At 43.4% G+C, this 22,554-nt stretch overlaps 2 protein-coding genes across 8 annotated transcripts in view; one reads left to right on the top strand and one right to left on the bottom strand.

Moving 5' to 3' along the window:
* Rreb1 (ras responsive element binding protein 1) overlaps window positions 1–22,554 on the top strand; it is a 125,773-nt gene that overhangs the window by 39,407 nt on the left and 63,812 nt on the right. For all 7 annotated transcript variants that reach the window (XM_027410372.2, XM_027410370.2, XM_027410371.2 and 4 more), the window contains one exon: window positions 20,780–20,881. The gene's annotated coding sequence lies outside the window, so the exon portion shown is untranslated. The remainder of the gene's footprint in view (window positions 1–20,779; window positions 20,882–22,554) is intronic.
* Window positions 9,040–9,294, bottom strand: LOC103163097 (40S ribosomal protein S27-like). The gene has a single exon (XM_035442924.1). The coding sequence runs from the start codon at window positions 9,196–9,198 to the stop codon at window positions 9,040–9,042; it is 159 nt and encodes a 52-aa protein (XP_035298815.1). The 5' UTR covers window positions 9,199–9,294.

Consider the following 22,554-nt stretch of genomic DNA (forward strand, 5'->3'; position numbering starts at 1 on the left):
AAGTTTCCTTAATCTTAGATGTTGAGCTTTGGCAGTGCTAAGAGGGGAACAGGGAGCCTGAGCTCCTTAAAAAAAAAAAAAAAAAAAAAAAAAAAAAGCCGTTAAAATGTGTGTGTGTGTGTGTTCTTTTGTTCTATATAGAATGATGGTGTGTCCTAGTAGGAAATCCTGCCTCCTTTGAAATGAGTTTCAGACTAGGCTCCAGGGATAGACTGGAAGGCCATGCATGATTCTGTTGAATATAATTTCTTTATTGTTTCTTTCTAATTATTTTAAGTTTGTGAATTTCATTTTCTAGTTAAACCTGGCATTGTGCCTGTAATCATAGCACTTTGGGAAACTGAGGCAGCAAGATTGAGATTTTTGAGGCCATCCTGGGCAACTTAGTGAGATCCTGTCCTATTCTTCAGAAAGAGATTCCCCCTTCTATTTGGGCAAAATAAGTTGTTGGCTCACACACAAATAAAATGGAAGCTTTGTGCTCTTGGTCTTCCCAGAGAAACAGAATGAAAGTCAAATTCCAGTAAGGAGAGGTAAATAAAGTCACCCTTCTCACCCTTCTCTGTCTATAGGCAGAAGCTTCTGAGATTTCTTGCCAAGGATACTAAAATTTAGTAATCTCTATTTGTAGTATCTAATACAGTTCTTATGTGACTTCACTCATGATTCAGTGTAGCATAGCACTCAGCACACAGCAGATCCCAGTTTTGCTTTAGACACTTCTGAGTTTGGGGATGTGGGAAGATAAAAGACTGTAGGAGACATAGGTAGAGGTCTTCTGTGTATGCTCCGTCTAACCAAACTCTTGTTCCAAATCCTCCAGTGTGTTTACTTTTCACCTTGGAAATACTTGTTAGCATATTTAGTTTTCTCTCTGACAATTGTTTCCTGAGCATCCTGCATCGAGGGATTTTTTATAATTGACTAGAAACAGACCTCAAAAGGGAAGACAAAAAAATATTATTGTAGATAAAAGTTAATGAGGATAGGGCATGTTATAAGGCATTCTGGCTTATTAAGAATAGCCCACTCAACCTCATACACATGTGTGTTTGATAGGATATGATGTGGGTATTTTTGTCACAAAAATGATAAGCATTGTTTGTTTCTGGTTAGTTGGTCAGCCGTGCAGTTGGTTGGTTGGTTGGTTGGTTGGTTGGTTGGTTGGTTGGTTGGTTGGTTGAGACAGGCAGGATATCATGGTTGTAGCCCTGGCTGGTCTGGAACTCACTATTTAAACCAGGCTGGCATGGAACTCAATTCACCTGTCTCTGCATTCTGAGTGTTAGAATTAAAGGTGTATGCAGCCATGCCCAGCACTTATAGACACTGGTTAATTAAAGCTCTATTGAATTGAGGTATCAAATAAGCCTTGAGGTCAAAAACATTTAACTCATGCTTTACTTGTTAACAAGTTAGAACCCATTAGTCTAGCTCCATCCCAAGGATCCAGGCTGAAGTAGTCATATGACCATGTTGGCATTATACATGCTTAAAGGTGGCAGCAAGAAGAAAGAGCTAGCAGGTCATATAGGCAGCTTTTAAAAGCTGCAGTCTGTAATAATATGCATCACTTGTCTTCACAGCCTATTGGCCCTAACTAGCAATGTGACCTGCCTGAACACAAAGGTAGTTATTCTCTAACAAGTGAGTCCCATTCTTTGTTTCCTTTATCATTTCATCTCCTGACTTTGAACATAAATAAATGAAGACTTAGGCCTAAAGCCTAAACATGAGCTAACTGTTCGCTTCACATTGATTCTGGTTCCCCAAATAAGCAGCATTGTGTCACCTAGGAACCTGTTGGCACCAAAGATGAAGTGTCTTTTAGGTTCAGAAACTGGAGGGCTGTGTTCCATGATAGAGGGTTTGCTTTTATGTGCTAGGACCCTAGGTTCTTTGATTGATAATTAGCACCATAAGCAAAAGAAGAAACTGCAGTGGGGCCCTGGAAAGTGTTATACTGAATTTTTGAGCTTTGATAAAGATTAAGAATGACTTAAGTTTTAGTACCAGTTGGATTTATGATTGAGGAATTAAGCCTAAAGTACTGATAAGCTCTTACTAGTGTGAATGTACAGGAAACATACGAATCACAAATATGATAACAGCAAGTGTCAGAGGGATTGTACTGTGTGTCCCAGTCACTAAGCACCTAACAAATACACTTTTGTTGTCCACACCAACCATATCATGTAGCTATTGTTACTGTCTTTTACCTTCGGGAACTGAGGCACAGAGGGTGCTGTCACAAGGCCTAGATGCAAGTGATAAATGCAAGAATTGATTCCAGGCTCAGTGAATGGCATCTGAATCTCCTCCATATCCACAGTGTGTGGGCTTGCTGATCTTTAGGATGACAGTTTACCAGTCCCTATCATAAGTTTTTACTTTTTCTTGAAGACAGTCTGAGAAATAGCAGGAAGTGTGGTGTGACAGCGACAGTTCTCATTTTAAGTTAAGCCCCCTTACCACAAGCTTCATTCGTTGGTGGTTTACATGTGTGGTGGGCTACTGATGGTGTTGGCCAATCATGGAGGTGCATGGCTAGACTGCAGTTGCTCAGGCATTTAAAACTGAACAGTAAACAGAATAAGGTTGTTAGGAGTAGAACCAAAGAATTAGTGGGAAGTGGTTTCTCAGAGTGAGGTAGTTCAGTCATTGTATTACAAGAACATTTTCTTCAGTTAACCTATGTGCAATCTCTTGGCTTAGGAGGGAGAAGGCCCTGTTCTCATCACCTTCCTTTTGATTCTTCTCTGGTCTTTCATCTCTCTGCCCTCTCTGAGATGCCTGTGTGAAGCTGGATTTCATCAGACAGTTTAAAAGGTTTCTCTTGAGTCTTCAGTGTTAATACAGAAAATGTGGTTTCCCTTCCAAGAGAGGGGGTAAAATGGTTCTCAGCCTTCCACGTGAGAAGACTTGAGGAAGGGGTTGTATGGAGGAGGGGATCTAAGTATTTTAGCCAATGAAAATGTTTCCAAATGACATTATGAACTGCTATTTCCTTACATCCTTTAAAATTTATGACAGGGGCTGGAGAGATTGTTCAGAGTTTAAGACCACTGGCTGCTATTCCAGAGGATCTGGGTCCGATTCCCAGTAACCACTGGGTAGTTCATGACCTTCTGAAACTCCAATTCTAGGAGTTTCTAGATCCAGTGCCACCTTCTGGCCTCCTCAGGCACCAGACATGTACATAGTACACAGCATGCATACTCTATATATATATATATATATATATATATATCATATACATTATCATGTGTACCAAATACATATTGTAAAAGTAAATACATTTTTAAAAATAAAATGGATCAAGTCCATTTTCTTCCAGGCAGGTCTGATATCTCTTGCTGTTAGGTGCCCTTTGCTAGCCCATGCATTTTCTTACCTGCTTTGTCTCTTGTACTCAGCAGAGTGCAGTTGAGATGATTCCTTGGCAACGCTGCAGGGGACAGAGTACTGTCTTTGACTCTGGGTGGAGGGTAAAGACAGCATTGCCTTTTGAAGGTTTCATGTTGGCTGGGAACAACTGCTAAATGGTTGGTATGGTCTGAACATAATATTTCATTCCCAAATTGCTGAAGTTTTTCGTTTCTTCAAGCTAGGCCTCAACTGAGGTTTTAACTTTCAGACTTTTAAATCTAGGACTTTTCTTTGAGAAACAGTTGCTAATCTAGTAATTGAATAGAGATGGGAAATAGCAGAGGTAGTGGGAAGGAGGAGATTATTTGCATAAGTTGTTTTAAAGCTCCATTCATCTACTTCCTTTCCCTTCATCAGCTTAAATGGTTTGGTTTGCTTAGGCACAGCAAGGATGGTGTATATAATTAAAGGAAATCTTGAGTCAACTCTAAACAAAAGAAATAACTAACCTAAAAAAGAACAACTGAATTCACACTGATTGACTCACAAATTGGTCCAGGCTTTGCTAACCCTGTGAGAACTGTCCAGATCACGATGCTCTTGGTGAACCTTGTGCTGGGTATAGTGGCCCATGTATTCAATTCCAGCACTCCATGAGGCCTAGACAAGTGGATCTCTTGAGTTTTAGGTCAGCCAGAAGGACATAGTGAGACCCTGTCTTGGGTGAGTGGTCAGCCTGCATTTACACTAAGCCCTGTTTCTGTTGGCGCTGCCAAGTTCAGCCCTGAAAGAAAATGTGAAAGTGATTGGGTTGAGAACTTGGAAGTTGTTTTCTCTTCTCTGGGAGACCTGGTGCCCTTGGTATTTGTAAGTGGAATCTACAAGTTTATATTTAAGAGAACAGCTACATGACTGGATTGGGTATCAGCTGGAAGAAAAGTAACAGGCTTGCCTCTAACTACAGGAGTATAAGGTGCAGTGTTTGAAATAACGCATTTTTTCTTTTTTCTCTGCCATCCATTGGGAGTGGGAATCAGGGTGCCATAGGCTCCCTGAGTAAGGTGAGGGCCTTCCAGAAGTGCCACTTCACTGCCCTTGGGACCATTTGTGTGTATGAGGGGTAGGTAGGTATGCAGGATTTTTTGAGACAGGGTCCTACTTTGTAGCTCTGTCTAACCTGTAACTCAAAATGTAGCCTGAGTGCTGCCAGGATCACAGATTATAGGTGTGCCTGGAAGGTACATGTGTGAAGGTATGTGTTTTGAGGTAGACTTATGTAATCTAGACTGGACTTCCATTCCATGTGGCAGAGAATGACCTTGAAGTTCTCCATCTTACTTCCACCTTGGTAGTACTGAGGTTGTAGACACCTCAGGACCAATGGAGAACACCCTGAGGACATAGACCTGTGAAGACTTAAGCAAAGGGCTCCCCTCTGTTCATCTTCATCCCCCTTGGCTGTTGGGCTGGTGGTAGGCGGTGGAGTGGTCTGTTTATCTCTGACAGCCACTGGGCTGTCTCCTGCCTGCTTTCTGGGTTCCTTTGTTCATTAAACTATCACTTGCCCCATTTTCTTCTTCTGACTCATAGCTAGGACCAACTGCCTGTTTTCTGGAGATTACCATCCAGTCAAATATTTGATTTCCTACTGTGTGCTAAAGAAGATCCTCTCTCCTTGAACCCTCTGGGATTCCACTCCATCACACTCAGAGGAAGGATCCCCTGGTCTTTATGCTTGGGGGTGGGTCTCTTCAGTCCCCTATTTCAAGCTCCCTCCCCTACCACTTCTACACTGTCACCACTATCTGGGCAGGCCTCTTTGCATTGCATCACATCCAGGGTCTCTGGAGTAGAATTTAGCCCAACATTGTCAACCATCTGAAACTTGTTGGTCACCATCCTAATACCTCAGGGCTCTTGCCTGTGGCTGTTCTTGTTTCTCCTGCCTGCCTGCCTGCCTGCCTGCCTGCCTGCCTTCCTGCCTGCCTGCCTTTGAGAGTTGTTCTGGTTTGCCTTCTCTATTCCCTCTATTCCCCATTCTAACCACCTGCCTTCCCCAGTCACCATGTTCAAACAAGTTTCTGAACTCTTACATCATCCTCTCAGACAGAGCCTATACCCTCACTACCCCAAACCCAGCTTTCCCAGTTCCTCATAATTTGCCCCACACATGCTCTGTAATCATCCCTTGCCCTTCAGCTGCACCGGGCGCTTGAGTATCAGCTCCCCCGTAGTTTCTCCACTCCCATACCCTTTCCCGTGTACATACCTGTCTGCTTCTGATAGACTTGAGGACCTGCCTAATTCTGTCACCTGCTTTTTTCTGCCCTCTGGGTGGTAAGGTCATGAGTAGTCCCCCACTCTTGACCTAGTAGTGGATTTTGTGTGTGTAGTTGTGGGTGGATAGGGGGTGACATTTTTATCATAAGAAATATTTACTAGGTATAGTGGTACATTACTTTAATTTCAGTACTAGAGGGGCAGAAGCAAGTGGATCACTATGAGTTCAAGGCTAATCTGGCCTACATAGTAAGTTCCAAGTTAGTCAGGACTATACAGTGGAACCCTATCTCAAAACACATATATCCATATACATAAATACAATATTTGAGGCCTTAGGACTCTTTTATTCCCACATCTTTGGAAGTGAGAGTGCAAGTCCTGTTTGTTGTTCGTAAGGTATTTTCAGGGAGGGGCTGTGAAAAAGATCTCACTGTGTAGCCCTGCCTGGAACTTGGCCCAGTCTGGAACTTATAAACCAGGCTGGCCTTAAACTCGCAGATATCCACCTGCCTCTGCCTCCAAATGTTGGATTAAATGCATGCACCACCATGCCAATTCAAATTTCTTTTTAAAAACCTCTGATAGCTTGAAGCAAGAAAAAAACCCGTTCCTTTTCTTATCTTTAAAGGATGTATGCAAGAAAAAGTACCACGCTAGCTCAGTATTCAGTGCCTACTAATCACAGCCACATTCCCAATCCCACATGATTAGTGTTTGTATAGCTAATATATTCTTTGTCTAGACTGTTTATACATTGCAGTCTAAATGGGACAAGGGACAGCGTTCAGGGCATCTTAGCTTTAATTCATGGCCCCGATGTAAAATGCTTCCTAAAGACCTCCATAACCTTTTGTAGTTACAAAACAATCATGTTTAATAAGGCCACCTTCTAGGCTGCGATGTTAAAGTCTCAGGAGTTGATATGTGGAGGCATATTTAAACATCCGCTGAAGCTCTCTTGCAGCACCTTTAGATGGCCAGTGTATAGACTGACTGTTTTCCTCTAACAATCACCAAACATTCTGGAATCTCAGAATAAATGTGATGTGGACAAACTTGAATAAAGGAAGTGACAGGGCTGGCATTTGCCATTTCCCCCTTCCTTTCCAAGGGGGGGAAAAAGAGCCATATTTGGGAATATCATGCTTCAGGAGATTTTTAGAAATTGATTTGACTAATATGTATTGAGATATTGTCATGTATTCCTATGGTAGTTAATTAAATTCTACACGTCATCTCTTCACAAGAAAAGTGTAGGTTAGAAGTTCTGTTGTTACCACTGTTGTTACTTACTGTCTGGGTTCCTACCCGAAATTTGTGGCAGTAGTTATTAAAAAAAAAAAAAAAAAAAAAAAAAAAAAACCTTAGATGACAGGGGTGTAGATTAGTGGATGGAATCCAGTACCAGTAGATGGAATATAGTTCCAGGTACTGTATTTCATCCCTAGCACAAGGGAGGGGGGAAAAATTAAAAAAAAAAAACCCACAAAACAAAAAGGTGTTGCTATGTCAGCTAGGGTTGACATAGAACTCACTATGTATCCTAGGCTGGATTTGAACTTGGGTTCCTGCTGTCTCAGCATATGCCACCATGTTCCACTGTATATTTTAAATTTTTGTTCTGTTTATTTAATTATTAACTTCTATATTTGTGTATGCATGTCTATGAATATCTCTGTGTATCCTGGGACTTGATCTGCAGACCAGGTTAGCCTTGAACTCAGAGATCTACCTGCCTCTGCCTCCCAAGTGCTAAGATTAAAGTCAAGCACCGCCACACCTGGCATTTTTCCATTTGTTTGTTTAAGAAATTTTAGCTTTGGGCTGGAGAGATTACTCAGAGGTTAAGAGCACAGGCTGTTCTTCCAGAGGTCCTGAGTTCAATTCTCAGCAATCACATGGTGGCTCACAACCTCTCCTGACCTCCAGGGATACATGCAGGCAGAACACGGTATGCATAATAAATATTTTTTTACAAAAAAGGAAGAAAGAAATAAGCTTTATGCGTATGAATGTTTTTGCCTGTATGTGCACCTCATGTATGCCTGTTGTTCTCGGAGGCCAGAAGAGGAGTTGGATCCCTTAGAACTGGAGTTGTCAATGGTTGTGAGACACTATGTGGGTGCTAGGAACTGAACCTCAGTCCTCTACCAGAGCAGCAAGAGATGGTTCTAACAACTGAACCATCTCTTCAGCCCCTAGATAGGGCAACTTTTTTGGTTTTTCAAGACAGGGTTTCTCTGTGGCTTTGGAGGCTGTCCTGGAACTAGCTCTTGTAGACCAGGCTGGTCTCGAACTCACAGAGATCTGCCTGCCTCTGCCTCCCGAGTGCTGGGACTAAAGGCATGTGCCACCACCACCCAGCTTGATAGGACAATTTTTAGAAGTTGCTTCTCAATACCATGTGGGTCCTGGGAATAAAACTAAGGTCTTCTGGCTTGGTAGCAAGTACCTTTACCCACTGAGCCCCATCTCACTAGCCCCCACAATAATTTTAAATACACAGTTAGTAATATGTTATGCTTATTTTAAACTAGCTTCATCAATGCTTAAATTTACCAACTTGCTTTATTGGTTGATTTTTGCTTTTGCGGGCCTGAAGCTTAACTTAAGCCTAGGGCTTCGGGCATGCTTGGCCAACACTCTTAGCACAAAGCTACACCTCCTCTATTCCCAAATTGCATTTAAAAGAGACCTAGATTTAGCAATATTTTCCCAGTGTTTTGGCTGCTTTTTTTGTTTGAGGTAGGACCCAGTTTGAGCATGATCTCTGTCGGTGAGTAGAGTCGTAATGACTCATTTTCCTGCTTAGGAGATGCCCCTATCTTGTTGGTTTCATGGGCTGTTTCTCTCTATACACTGAAACTCATAAATAGTAAGCAAACTAAGTTACTTAGTTTGGACTACCTCCCCCTCCCATACCTTCAGGGAAGGCCATACTAGACTATTTTTATTCCTGCCTCAGGGCTTAAAAACAAAGGGCTATAACATAGTGACCCAAGAATACTAGAGAAAAGTACTATAGACCTGTCCTATCCAGTGCTATTGCCTCTGAGCATAACTAACCATTTAAAGTAGACTCATACAAAACTTTTAAAACTTTAGATAGCTGGCTTAGCAGGCAAAGGAGCCTCTTGCCTGAGGACCCGGGACTTTCTTAATTCTGCTGTTCATAGAAAGTCACATTCCACTGTATGGCCCATACTCCCTCCTGCATGAGGAATCTCCATCTTCTAACTGCTTTGTCATCCACTGTGTTACCTGAAACAGACAGCCCAGGGTCACTTTAAACGTTGCCCTGGCCACTGAGGCCTCTTTTTTTTTTTTTTTTTGAATCCAAAATGTGTTTATTTGGATGGTTCCCACACATCTTGAATCAGGTGCTTTTCAGTGCTGCTTCTTCCTGAAGGAGCATCCTTCTGTCAGCCTTGCTTTTCCACCTATGGGCTGACAGAGGACAGTAGAGCAGCCATCACATAAGACTACCGTTTGTGCATGTCTAAAGACCGTGGTGATTTTATAGCATCCTAGGCACTTCACATCCATAAAGTAGGAATTGGGGCTCTGCACCAGGCACTTTTTCTTGTGTTTCCTCTTTTCCTCTTCTGGAGAGGGATGAAGAAGATCCTTTGTGAGAGGCAGGTTTTCCCTACCAAGGCCTCTTTTCAGTTCTCCCTTTGTGATGCTCCATGCCTCCTCCCAACCAGTACCTCTTCATGTCTGTCCTTTATCATAGTTGCTTTGTAACTGGGGGTATATGTCTCTAGACATCTTTCTTTTTTTTAACTGCTGCCAAAAGTTTTTTAAAATATGGATATGATTAGTTCATCCTAGAGGGAAAAAAAAAGCTAGTCAGTGGGTTTCCACAGTGGCAGGCTAAAGTTCATCCCTTCCCAGATGGAACCTTGACCTCAGAATCATTCTGCCAGCCTCATCTTTGCCATTTCCCCTACTCCACTCTCCCTCTTTTCTCACAATGTGCTGTATGCTCTGGGGACTCCCAGAGGAGGTTTTTTCATAGGTCAGAAACAAAGCAAAAGGTTTGTAGTTAAATGCTGGTGTGGGTGCGGGTGCAGGGGTAGAGGAGTGGTGGTAATTTCTTTTGCCATGTAAGGGCATGAAAAAACAATCACAGTCACCTAATGTCCTTACCTTATATTAAGGAGCTTTTTAACCTTAAAGCAAATGTAATTAAATAAATACAAACAGATCGTGGGCTTCAGCATCTCACCAGAGAAGGCTAAAATGGCAGTGCTTAGGAACTCATGCTTTCTCCACTTGTGTTCTTGTTGCTAACATTTGGCCAAGAGCTGGGTCCTTTCTTCAAGCTGAGGTTTGCCTGTGCCCTACTGCCCTCATGCTCTGTGCCTCTTACCTCTGGTGAGCCCCAGAAAGTGTTTGGCTCATGGTCCACTTTCCCTTGGGTTGGAATTTTACTCTTCGTATCTGCTCTGTCTTCCCATCCTGTGAGCTAGGGGCTTTGTCACTTTGTGGTGCTTCTAGTGTCTGGAGCCTCAGTGGGCTCCAGTGTCTGCACATAGCAGGCTCAGGTTCTCTTCCCACCCAAGGCACAGAAACGGTGCAGTACATCTTCAGCAACGTTTGTTGTCTGATGTGATTGCCAGTACGGTTTGACTGCGAATTTGAGTTAGAACTAGTAATGCATTATTTTTATGATTTCCACATAAGGTAGGTAGAACTAGAATTGCTGGCTTATCTATGTCCCAAATTCTCATTCCATTCAAAATAAGACTTGGCTAGAATTTACAAAAATGTTGTTACCACAGTTAGTAGTCACTTGTATAGGAATCAGAAAGGATTTTTCTTCCCTTAGCCAGATCAGAGAATTATAGATTAACTATAGGGAATTTAAAAAATGGCACATTTAGGATTGTTTTGATTTTATTTTTGCATTTCTTAGTTTACTGTAAATACTGTTTCTGTGAATAGTCAGCCAATTGTGTAGTCAGCCAGACTTAGATTTGGTTTGATTTCCATTAATTGATTAGTTTTATTTTTTTTATTTAAATGTATCATAGTGGTGAGTGAGATCAGAGATTAACCTGAGGGGATCCAGTTCAGGTCAGCAGGCTTGGTGTCTTTGAAGGTTAAGCTGTCTTGACTGCCCTTGGTTTGGTGTTCTGAGAGTGCTAGAATTATAGACATGTGCCACCATACCAGCTATAGTTGTTTTCTTTAAAAAATATTGTCTCATTGGGATAATGCCACAATATGACCAGCTTCTAACATATCGGTGGAAGTGTGCTTACAACTTTAATTCAGTTACGCAACCACTGTTCTCTTGAATTGTATATTGACTTTTGCAGAAGTATGTATAGTTTAGTGGATTGTGGGTTTGCTTTTTTTTTTTTCTCTCTCTCTCTCCAGAATTGTAATGAAGCATCTTTAAGAGCATTGAAGTTTTCTGCAGGTGTACTCAGTGAGTACTGTAGATACCATTGTTTTGTAAGTTTTCTGTTTTCTTTGTCTGTACAGGTTGTTCCTGACTTCATGGCTGGGAGCAAGTTGAGGGTGTTAAAGCTGTTTGCTGGTGGGGTTGAACCAGTTAGCTGGCTCCTGTTCTTTCATGATCTCTGACTGGCCAGGTCCTGTGGCTATGGGATGGAGGCCACATGGATGGCAATTAGGCCATGAATGAAATAGCATAGCTCTCCTGGGGGAGTCTTAAAGAAATACTGTCTGTTCTAGAATGTTGGCATTGAAAGTGGTCCTGGGAACTCAACTTATAATCTAGTTTGTCACTTGTCCCCCTACCCCCTTGTCCCTGGCCTGACTTAACCATCCTTATTGCATGTCTCCTCTCCCACTCAAGTCTCTTGTCTGAAATTATGAGAAGCTAAAGGTATTTAGACAACGAAGTGTCCCTTATTTTTTGATTATGGAGAGAAGAACCTTCATACTCTCAGAAAGGTGACAGCTACCATCTTGGCTTATCATTTTTTAAACCAATTACCATCATGTTCATTTACTGAATGCTAAGAAAAAAGGAACTCTTATCTCATGGTGGTCAGTGGCTGCTGTGCTCTGGGTGAATTCTCTCTGGTGAACCAGTGCATACATAAGTAACAAACACAGCTTTTGATTGGTGCACAAATCTTTGATTGGTGTTACCTAAATCTTGGGCTAAGCAGACAGGAGTGGCTTTGGAGACTAAACCGCAGTAGGCACTCTTTAACAGTTGAGTGGTAGGGCTGGGTGGGCTGATTGACAAGGGATCCAGTGCACTATTGGCCTTTGAGGGTGCACACGAGCATGTGCTTTTGGTTCCAGTGGCTAAAGACTAGTAGCACAGCTCTTCATTTCTGTGCCCATATTGCTCCTGCCAACATGGTGAACGTAACTAAGACCCGCCAGACATTCTGCAAGAAATGTGGTAAGCTCCATCCCCACAAAGTGACACAGTACAAGAAGGGCAGAGATTCTTTGTATGCCCAGGGTAAGTGGCATTATAAAAGGGAACAGAGTGGCTGTGGTGAATGGACTAAGCCTATTTTCTACAAAAAAAAGGCTAAAACTATAAAGATTGTGCTGGGGCTTGAGTGTTTTGAGCCCAACTGCAGATCTAAGAGGATGCTGGCTGTAAGAGATGCAAGCATTTTGAACTGGAAGGTGATAAGAAGAGAAAGGGCCAAGAGATCCAGTTCTAGGCTGATCTTGTTATGAAGACAATAAAACCATGAGCTTTTACTCAACAAACAAGCAAAAAGTAACACATGACCTGTTGTAAGAATAGTATTGTATGTAGGTGGGAATAATGGCTTACACCTGTAATGCCAGTACCCAAAAGGTTGAGACAGGAGGATCATGAATTCAAAGACAACCTGGTTTATACAACAAGATCCTTTCTTTAAAAAAAAAAAAAAAAAAAAAAAAAAAGTAAGCTGTGCTTTATTCTAGCTCTTGTTACAGTTTGTACACCTTGATGGAGATAGCTATTGTGTTTGCTGTAGACACAGAAAATGCATAAGTGACCCAGAAACATGTTCTTTTCTTGGCCATGTCAGGCCTCTCCCACATTGAGGCTCAGGCAGATGAGATAGCTCAGTGGGTAAAGTCACCTGCCACCGAGCCTATTGGCCTGCGTTTTATTCCCAGGACTCACATAGTGGAACCAGAGAATGCAAGATGTCCTCTGACTCCAGACATGTGCCATGGGTAGTATGTGGCATATATGCCCACAAAATAAGTTAAAATGTAAAAACAATTGGAAGTGTGCTAATAGATTGCACTGCAAGTTTGTTGCTGAAGTGGATGTTGGGTAGGTGTTGCTTAGGCATTGCAATAGGCAGGAGAGGCAAGTATTTGAAACAAGTTAAACAGCCCCTCCAGGCTAGTGACAGGAAGTCCAGCCCTTGGCTTTGAGTGGTCAGTAGGAGATAAAAGTATGGACTGTTAGAGGCTTGGTCCCCTCCTATCACTGGATGGTAAACTGTGAAAGGAAGATAAAGAGAGTAGGGATGTTCTTTTTGAACTTCAGGAGAGCACCTTTATCACATGCTTGGTTTATGGTTATATTTCGAACTCTGCTTGAGACGCAGGACTGTGTTCCATAGATGTGAAAGCAATTCCACGTGTTATTGATTGAGAATGTGTAAATCACTTTGTACTTATGTAAATGGACCAAATCTGTGTGCTAGGGAGATTCTGCATGCTCAGTTATCTGTATCTTGGAATTGTCCAGCCACCCAGCCATGTCCCAGATGTCTGGGACCCTCGTGGGTCTGGGGGCAGGGCATGCCTTTCCTTTTAGCTGTGGGTTCAATGTTGGCCAAGTGGTTACTTAGATATGAAAGGGAGTTCAAGGAAGGGACCTGTCTCTCTGGGGTTATCTTCCCCTTCCGTTTTCTTTGTGTGCTTTGTAACACTTGGTGGGAATTCAGTTCTTTGTAAAGGCCCTGTCTGTTTAGGGTGGGGCTTGTAAGATGTGACCCGACATTTGAAAACCTGTGCACGTTCAGGACCTGATAGTGAACCAACCTAAAGCAAATGAACCTATGTACGTTTGTGACAGAGGCTTCTCTCAGAGCTGGTCAGGAGTGGAGAGCAGCCCTTCCCAACAGCAAGACCAAAACCTAATCCTGCCGCCCCACCGCTGGCTGTACAGTTGCCATGAGCTAATCACCCTCCCGGCTGTCAAGGCCAGGGCAGTGAGGACCAGAGCCCCAGACTTCCTTCAGTACTGAAATAATCTCCCCAAGCCTGGATATACACTGGGCTGAACTAGCCTGCTACTACTCAGACTATGCCACGATTTCCTGACACAGGGTCTCTTAGGAAGGACATGTCTTGCACCATAGTAGTCACATTTGACTTAGTTTAAGAAAAGCCATTTGCTTGCCAGTGATTTTTGGTTTGTACTGTGTATAAACACTTATCAGCTACTTATATCTTAGAGTATGTTTGCCTTCACACATGCAGTGGTGAATTCTTTTCTTAGAGGGAAAATTAGGGAGGTGGGGGCAGGAAAGACCATCTGTCCCATTCACTGGGCAGCCCATCAGGTCCCTGGGAGCTGGGGCACGTCACTTCTCCAGCATAGTCATTCTCAGCTGACAGTTGGTAATGTCTGATTGACCACTGTGAAATTCTGACCACAGCTGACCACTTTTCCAGTGGGCAAATGAAAGATGTGAATCTCCCCCTTCCAGTGCCTTCTAGATGCAGCCAGGGGAGGAGCAATTCAAACAGTAGTTTTATCTTCCACAAAATCACTTTGATTTTCCTAGGAGAGTCATCCTGCAACTGCTCTGAATTCTGGGAATGTGCAGCCCCTTCTGCCCCGGGGTTCTTAGCGTGCACTGGGTTCCTCCTTAGGGAAGAGCAGATTCCTGATTCTGTTGTGCCCTTTCCCTAGCATAGCAAAAAAGCCAGCCTGAGACCTCGTGGTTCATGAAAGAGTTGCAGGATATTGCCCAAAACTCTGCAAACTGCTACTGAACTTTACCCCAGCTTTCCCACAAGCTGTAAGTGTAACAGGATACTTAGTTCTATTTCAGAGCGGTGCCCAGAACAGTCAGATCACTGCAGTGCAGTTGCCTGAGTGGACAGGGTAGGTTGCTGGTTGTGAGCAGCACCGAGTTCAGGTGCTGCAGTTGGAAGAGAAGAGATGTGTTGAGGAATACAAGGAAGAAGCAGCCATGGCCCTGTCCTCATGGGTGCCAGGAGTGTGTGCTTCTTTGGTTTAGCAAATGTGGAGCTGAGTTTCAGCAGTGCGCACAGCCAGATGGGTTTTATTTCCTGCTTGCCATGCAGCATGGCGAGAGTAAACAGCTGTTCTGTTCTGCTCTTTTGCTGTCAGTGGGATTGCATTTGTGATAAGCCAACTTACTTATTTTTAATTATCTCATTTATGGACTGAAATGGGATTTTTTTTTTAACTGAAGATCATCAAGTTGGGCTGCTGTCAGAACTTTGCCAATCTAATAAGAGAAGCTGGAAGCAACTCGAGGTAGACTTAGAACCAGGGGGAGAAGGGTGGGGTAACTGGGAATGTTGAGTGAAGAAGCATAGTATCAGCTCAGACTGGGCATGCTGTACTGTTGCTCTGTATTTGATTAAGTCCACTTCACTCTCAAATAGGAGAATGAGCTCAGAAATATGGAACCCGTCAGCCAGAGGAATCATATAATCTAGTCAGACTGATAATTTTTAAAAATTATTTTCTTAATATTTGTGTGTCTAGTTGGTTACCCATTCTATGTGAATATGCCCAGAAGAAGCAGGCTCATGACTGACCTTATTGGGCCTCATTCCATTCAACAGCTATTCTCTTTCAAAGCCCTGGTTTAAGGCTGACAAAATGGCCCAGCAAATAAAGGTGCTTGCCACCAACCATGAAAACCTGAGTTCCATTCCAGGAACTCATTATGAAAGGAGAGCCAACTCCTACAGATTGACCTCTGACCTCCACACAAAATAAATATATGCTTTGTTTGTTTGTTTGTTTTTATTTTGTTTTAAAGCCCAAACCAGAGCAAGCCAGTAAGCAGCATTCCTCCACCTCTCTGCTTCAGTTCCTGCTTTTAGGCTCCTGCCCTGATTTCCCTCTGTGATGAACTGTTAACCAGAACCATAGGGTGAAATAAACACTACCACCCAACAAACAGACAGCCATGTTTTAAAGAACCATGGGTCCCAGCACCATTTCTTTGTGTATTCTTGTCCTGCTGGACCTGTGGGATTTGGAAGAGTATTAAATACATATAAACTGCTTACTGCATTTATGTCTTAGGAAATACCCTTATTTACTGGAAGTATCATACTTGAATACAAGCAGGCTTCTGTTTTCTATGAATTATAGTCTTGTCTTTTCCAGTTAAATTCTACAACCCAGGTATGTTGTAGAAACCCTTCCCTAGGCTTTCCTATACCTGATAAGCTAGAACTGCTCTGGAGGAGGTGGGGTAGAAAGAAGTCAAGCAGAGATAGGTAACAGTGCTTGTCTCTCTCTTGCTCTTCTGTTTACACAGGCATTCCTTGTACCAATGCAGGCCACCTTGCCCTTGTACCCTCTTTCCCTCAGCTATTGGTAAAATAGGAAATGGCACAGGCTTCTGTGAAGCTAGGCAAAAAAGTGATGAAATCCCAGGACCTAGTGGCCAAGCAGAAGAACAGTGTTTAGGAAAAGTCTGACTTGCCTGGGGAGAGGGCCAGGGACAACTTCTTCTCACAGCTTGGTGCCAAGGGCCACCCGTGTTCCCCTCCCAGGGGAGGAGGGTGCTGGGTGACAAATGGCTGCCAGGTGGCAGCTGCATCTTGGCCTTGTGAATTTGGCAGTTGTTAGAGCCTGTCTGTAAGATGTGTTCTCTGGAGAAGAGCTGCCAGGAAAGGAGTCAGCTTCTTCACAGTGCTGTGTGCTTACAGGAAAGTGTGTGATCAGATGGTGCTACCTACCTCCTTCCTCTGAAGAAGAAAGAGATGCAGGGAGAAGAGTGACTATTGGGGTGTCCAGCATCTACTAAACTGCATCTTCCCAGCCATTCACTGTTTGTTTTTAATTTCATCTTTATGGTGCTAGGGTTAGAACCTAGGGGTCTCGTGGATGCTAGACATGCACTGAGGTACCTGAGGAGTGTTATCCAACCGTTCTTCCTCCCATCCTTCCTCTCTCCCCAAGTCCTAAGAAGAGGGGTACCTCAGTAGATCCCGAGCTAATCCTAAGGCTTCACGAGGCCATAGTCACACTCTCTAACTCTGCTCTCTTCTCCTCTCATTTGTTGCACATTTCTTACTGCCCAGGAGGGGAAGAGAAAAAGGCAAAGGGAGGTTGTCCAGGCCCACAGAAATCCTGGCCACAGTCTCAAAGAAACTGAATATTCAAGGAGCAGCAGAGGCTTGAAGAACACCATTTGCTGGCCACCCATGCATTGCAGTCCAGTCCTACACTATCTGAAGTTTATGTCTATTTCTTCTCTAAAAACAAGGCCCTATGTAGATGATTTCCTTTTCCCTTTTCTTATTTTGTTGTGCTGTAGGAAGTAAACTCAAAGTTGGAACTGGGATTCTTAATCTCTGCTTCAGTGCTTTGGTGTTTGTTCAGGGCTTTGATAGGCCAGTGGCTCTCAGAAAGGTTGTTGGTGTAAATCCTTGGGGTTTTGACCTTGTTGTTGACCTTCATGATCTAGTTCTTAGGGTTGAGTAGAGTCCCCTGGAGAACTATGAGGAGATGCTGCTGGGCCTTCCCCAGGGCTGTGAGTTTAAGGTGAAGCGCAGGAATTAAGGAGGTGGCATGCACACTTAGGGGCAAGAAACTGAGTGAAGTGGTAGCCATGGGTACTGGTGGGTGACAAGACCAGAAAGGAAACTTGGGCTCAATATAGAGAGCTTCTGAGTAACAGGTTGAAAAGTGAGCATTTCCTGTAGACCTGAGAGGAAGGAAGTAGAGAAGACAAAGATGAAGGTCGTGCATTTTTCTTTCATCCCTGGATGACCTTTACTTTCACATTTGTCTCTTAAACTCGGTACATTCTCCATCTCTCAGCCACCCATCTTTACTCAGGGGGAAGCAATGCAGAGTTGGCTATAGCACCTCACAGTGCTCAGTCGAGCATGGGCTGGGTGCTGCTCCGTGGTGCTTTAGCCTTCATTTTACTAAAGTCTGTGCCAGTGGGGTGGGGCCTCGTGACTTTCATGGGTTGCCACCCTATCCAAGGCATAGCCTAGCCCCTAAGCCAAGAAACACATCAACTTCCTGGAACTCAGAGAGCCACCATCCCAGCTGTCTCAGCCTTCGGGGCACATACAAGGCCATCCTGGTTAGCTAATACAGGTTTGCCTTGGGCTTGGGGCTGGGCAGGCTTGGACTTGGTGGTTTATCTAGTCAGGTTAGGTTCTGTCCCCAGCTTAGCCCACCCTTTAGATGTTTTTTGTAGTGCTTCAATCATTTTCATATCTGAATTCTACTTTGTATTTTGTTCTGGATTGGCCTGAACTGGTCTTGTCGCCTCTCTCCTCATACATCCCTCACAAACCATCCCAAGTATTTATAGACATTATAGGGTCTCAGACTGTAGCCTTTTCAGTCAAGTATTATAAAGGCCAAGGCCTCTGCCATCATCCTAGGCATCTCACCTTACTCAAACTGGGAGCCTAAGGACAGATTTTAGATTTCATCTTCAAAAGCTGGGGTGCCGCCCTTTGCTTCTAAACCATCCTTTTTATCTTGCATCTCTGGGTTGCTATCTCCCTGGACCTGGAGACAGGTTCCTTAATCTTCTCTTTGTGTCTTTACATAGCATTGTCCCTTATCTGGGGGATGGGAGGTGGGGCTGGCCTTCCCCACCCCTCCTCCCAGAGGCCTCTGCCTTCTCTAAGATATCCTGCCTCTTTGACTTGCACAAGCCTTCTGGGAAGAGAGATCCAGATAGTCAACATCCCCCACCCACCCTCATGCTGTAGCCAGTTCTTGTCACCCTTTCTCTTCTTGGACATAACTAGCTATAACACTCCTTCCACCCTTTTTTTTTTCCTGAAGTGGTAGTGATGGAGGTAAAGGTATATTGAAGTTCCTTTAAAAAGCTGCCTTGTACTTTTCCATCCTCCAAGCTTTATGACTCCCTTAGACCTAGTGGAACTCAAAACAAACAGGGAGGTGGCTCCTGTTATTCAGCTGAATTGTTCTGCATTCTCAGTATCCAAATAGTTTACATCCAAGGTCAGAGGATGCAGTTTTCAGAGTCAAGTCTCAGCTTGACCCTTTGCTTTGAGTGAATCCCTCCCTCCCTCTTCCTGGCAATGGCACAGGAGGAAGAGATGAATCTGAGACCTCAAGAATACTAGGCCAATGCTTTACTGCTAAGCTATGTACTCCAAACATTTTTCTTTTAAAATTTAATGTTTAATTTCTCTGTAGGTAGTGAGAAGTTTAGGTAGATAGGGATGATCTACAAGAATATTTTGTTTGGACATTTCTGAAAACTGAATGGGGTTCTTACTATGCAGCCTAGCTGGGCTGGCCTAGCTCTCTGGACTCACAGAGATCCACCCACGGTTGTGTGTGCTACCAGGTCCAGCCTTTGGTTTGTATTTTTAAAGGATGCTAGGCAAATGCTTTACCAATGAGCTAGGTACTGCAACCCCTTTGCTTTAAGATGGGTCATAAAACAGTAAAACACCCTGATGTCCATGGATAGGCATCTTCTATTATTTATCATATTAATAGTGAACAAAATGTGAAGTGGATGAGTGTTTCTCTAGAAGGATTTGCAATTTTCTTTGCCTTGAGAAGTACTGGGGTTGTGTCTGGTAACTCCAGGCTTGAGGGTCTCCATTGTTCGTTCAGAGAGGTCCCTGAGTTGTTCCTTGTTTTTCAGTACTCTAAACTCCAGACAACATTTTAAAGAGACCAACATTTAAAACAATGTTGAGCGGAATCACTGAAGTGTAAATAGAAAAACTGCTGGGGAATCATGGTGTCAAAACCCCCAGGAAGTGCTTGTGACAGCAAAGGGCGATATAGTGTTCTCATCCACACAGATCAGTCGTGCCCAAGGTGCTTGGGAGCTGTTTGTAGATGACTCCAAGTAAGATGGGAGGTGATAGCTATAGAGATGATAGCTATATGACACACTTATGCAGCTTGTTTCCAGATGCTCTGAAAAAGGATAAAGTAAGAAAATGTGCTGAACAACTGCATCTTGGCCTTCTTGTTTAAACAGGATCTCCCCCAACCCCCCCCCCACACACACACACACTTTGTGGTGCTGGACGTGGAACCTAGAGCCCCTGTGCATGCTAAGCAGATGCTGGCCTACTGAATTATACCCCAGCTTTTATTCTACCTAAGTTTGCACTCTGCTTCAGCTGAGAGATGCTGTGTTGAGAGCAAGAGGCAAGCCAGTTGTAGCTACAGAATGTGCTGCATCCCGTCTTTCTCTGTGTTGAGGAGCAGGCACAATGATCAGATTAGTGCTTTCGGGGCCTCTGGAACCCCAGAGCAGACATTCTTATATTCCTGAAGGGAATGTATAGAAATGTCTTCTGATTTCTGTAGAAAGAGAAAGCCATGCATTTGGCCTTGTTTGAAATATGTTTAAGCATGCATTTTTGCAGTAATCTCTACTTTAAGGTACTGTTAGTTTCATATTTCTTGTTTTCTTCAGATCTCTTTCCTCTCTCTCCTGTTTCCATTAGCACCTAGTGTTGTCTCCCTTTTGTTTTTCATCTACATTGGGGGATCATCGGCATCTATTCAGCCATTTTTGTCTGTCTTTGTGGTGCTGGGATGAAACCCAGGATCTCACACATGCTAAGCAGGTGCTCTACCATTGGGCTGTACTCCTGTCCCAAAACTATTACCATGCCACTAGGATGCTCAAAGCTCCCCCTAAGAGCCAGCAGACTGAGCATTCATTCTCATATCATTGCCTTCAGACTGGAATATATATATAGCATGTACTTTGGTAGAGGTAATGGGGGTCCTGGCTGTTGAAGGCACACTCATGTGCAGCAGCACAAGAGTAGACGGGATCAGCTAACAGTTTGCTTGCAATTGCAGATAGGGGATGGGAATTATCCTCACCATGGTGGCATTGCATAGAGGAAATGATACAGAATTATTCCTTCTTTTAAATCCTTCTAATGTTACCTTCTTGTATTTTTTTTTCAGGTTGTTCCAGCTCTGTGCTCCAGAAGTGGTGGCTTTGAGGTGTGAGCCTGCCCACATTTGGGCCCAGTCTGTGTCAGCTCCTCAGTAGGAAGAAGAAAACAGGTCAGTTACTCTTTAGGCTTCCTTGAGTCAGTAATGGCCAATCTTCTGTTTTCCCCCTCTCCTAGCCTGGCTTTGAATTGTCCTGCTTCTTTTCCAAGTCCGTCTGTCCTGACCTATCCTAGCTTCCTTTCCATACCCGATCTCTTCTCTTCTTCCCAAAGTGTAGAGCAAAATAAGGTTAAAATTGTGACTGCAACTTGCTCGTTCTTCTTGATCTGTTGAGTCTCTGGTGTGGGATGAGGAATCTCAGGATGCCTGGGTTTGCATCACAGGAAGCAAAACTTCAGACACTCCTTCCTCTTTTTTCCTTTTCTCCCCACTCCAAGATACTAGAAGAGGAAAACTGAAACAATCAGCCTGATGCTGCTGGTCAGGCACTTCTGTGACATGGGGTCCCGATCTCTAATTGCAGTTGGAGGTGTTTGTATAAGAAAGGAGCCAGTGATTGTTATTTTAAAGTGTATATGTTGGGGGGTGGGGCCAGAGGACTACCTGTGAGTATCAGTTCACTCCTTTTGTAATGTGGATCTTGAGGGTTAAACTCAGGTTGCCAGGCTTGGCAGCAAGCACCATTACTCATAGAGCCATCATTTTTATTTTTGTTTTAAAATGTAAATGATCTTTGATGCAGCACATAGAAGAAATTGTGTGAGAGGGAGAATTAAAATTATCTAGGTCTGTAACTATGATGTTAAAAAATAAAAACACTGTAAATGGATCTTAAACCACTGAACCATCTTTTAGGCCAGTAGGTAGGAGGATCTTTCCTGATGGCTTAACCTCACGTGGTGGGGGATTTCATCCCCTCAGGTGAAGAAGCACAGGCCTCTCTCTGACCTGGAGCACGTGTTAAGGCATGGGCATTAGCATCCTCTTCGAGGCACAGGGTGTTGGGAGGGGAGGGGGCATATATGGAAAACGCAGTTGTACCTGTGGGTACACACTGGGTGGGAGAATCAAAGAGAAAACTTGATTTTCATAACACGAGTGTCAGCAGGTTTTCATTGGATGGTTATTATTCATTTTTGCTGGGTGGTTACATAGGATCAACTAGAGCTAGCCAACTTGTTTCTGGTTAGATTATCTTGTACCTCTGCTTTATTGTAAAGATAGTTGGGGTTTTTGTTGTTGTTTTATTTGTTTTTTCTCTTAAGGAAGAATAATTAGTGAAATTGTGTTTTGCATCAGTCTTTTCCCTATGCCCTATTCCAGGATCCCATAGGAAAATTCCAGTGTCAGACCCAGTCAAGAATAAACTGGTGTGAAGTTGTACCCTACCTCTGAGGACAGTGTGGTGGAGTTTCTGAATTATCCTCTCAGGAAGGGTTCAGACTCCTTCCCTTTTGCTAACTGCACTCTCATCAGAAATGAGAGGTCCTTTTTAAAGACATACTGCTGTTTACTTAACATTTCAAATACATAAAGGAAGTAAACGAAGGGGCTGTTAGTGCACACATTATACTTGATCCTCAAGGAGGAAATAAATGAAACCAATGTCTTCCTGCCAAGACAGCAGGAAACGTCTGCAAGGGTTTTCATCTTTCCAGGTAGGGAAATGGTGCTAGGTACCATAAGTACTCTTACTGGATGGACAGCCTGTATTTAAATACAGTTTGAAAGAATTTGAGGCCCCCAGTATCTCCCAATATCCAGGACCGTGGCCACACCATCAC

The sequence above is a fragment of the Cricetulus griseus genome, chromosome 3 (assembly GCF_003668045.3).
Source record: "Cricetulus griseus strain 17A/GY chromosome 3, alternate assembly CriGri-PICRH-1.0, whole genome shotgun sequence".
Classification (NCBI taxonomy): Eukaryota; Metazoa; Chordata; class Mammalia; order Rodentia; family Cricetidae; genus Cricetulus; species Cricetulus griseus.

What these genes read in the sequence shown, in the direction of transcription:
- LOC103163097 (XM_035442924.1), bottom strand. Translation starts at nt 9,198, where the DNA reads ATGGATGTGAAGTGCCTAGGATGCTATAAAATCACCACGGTCTTTAGA.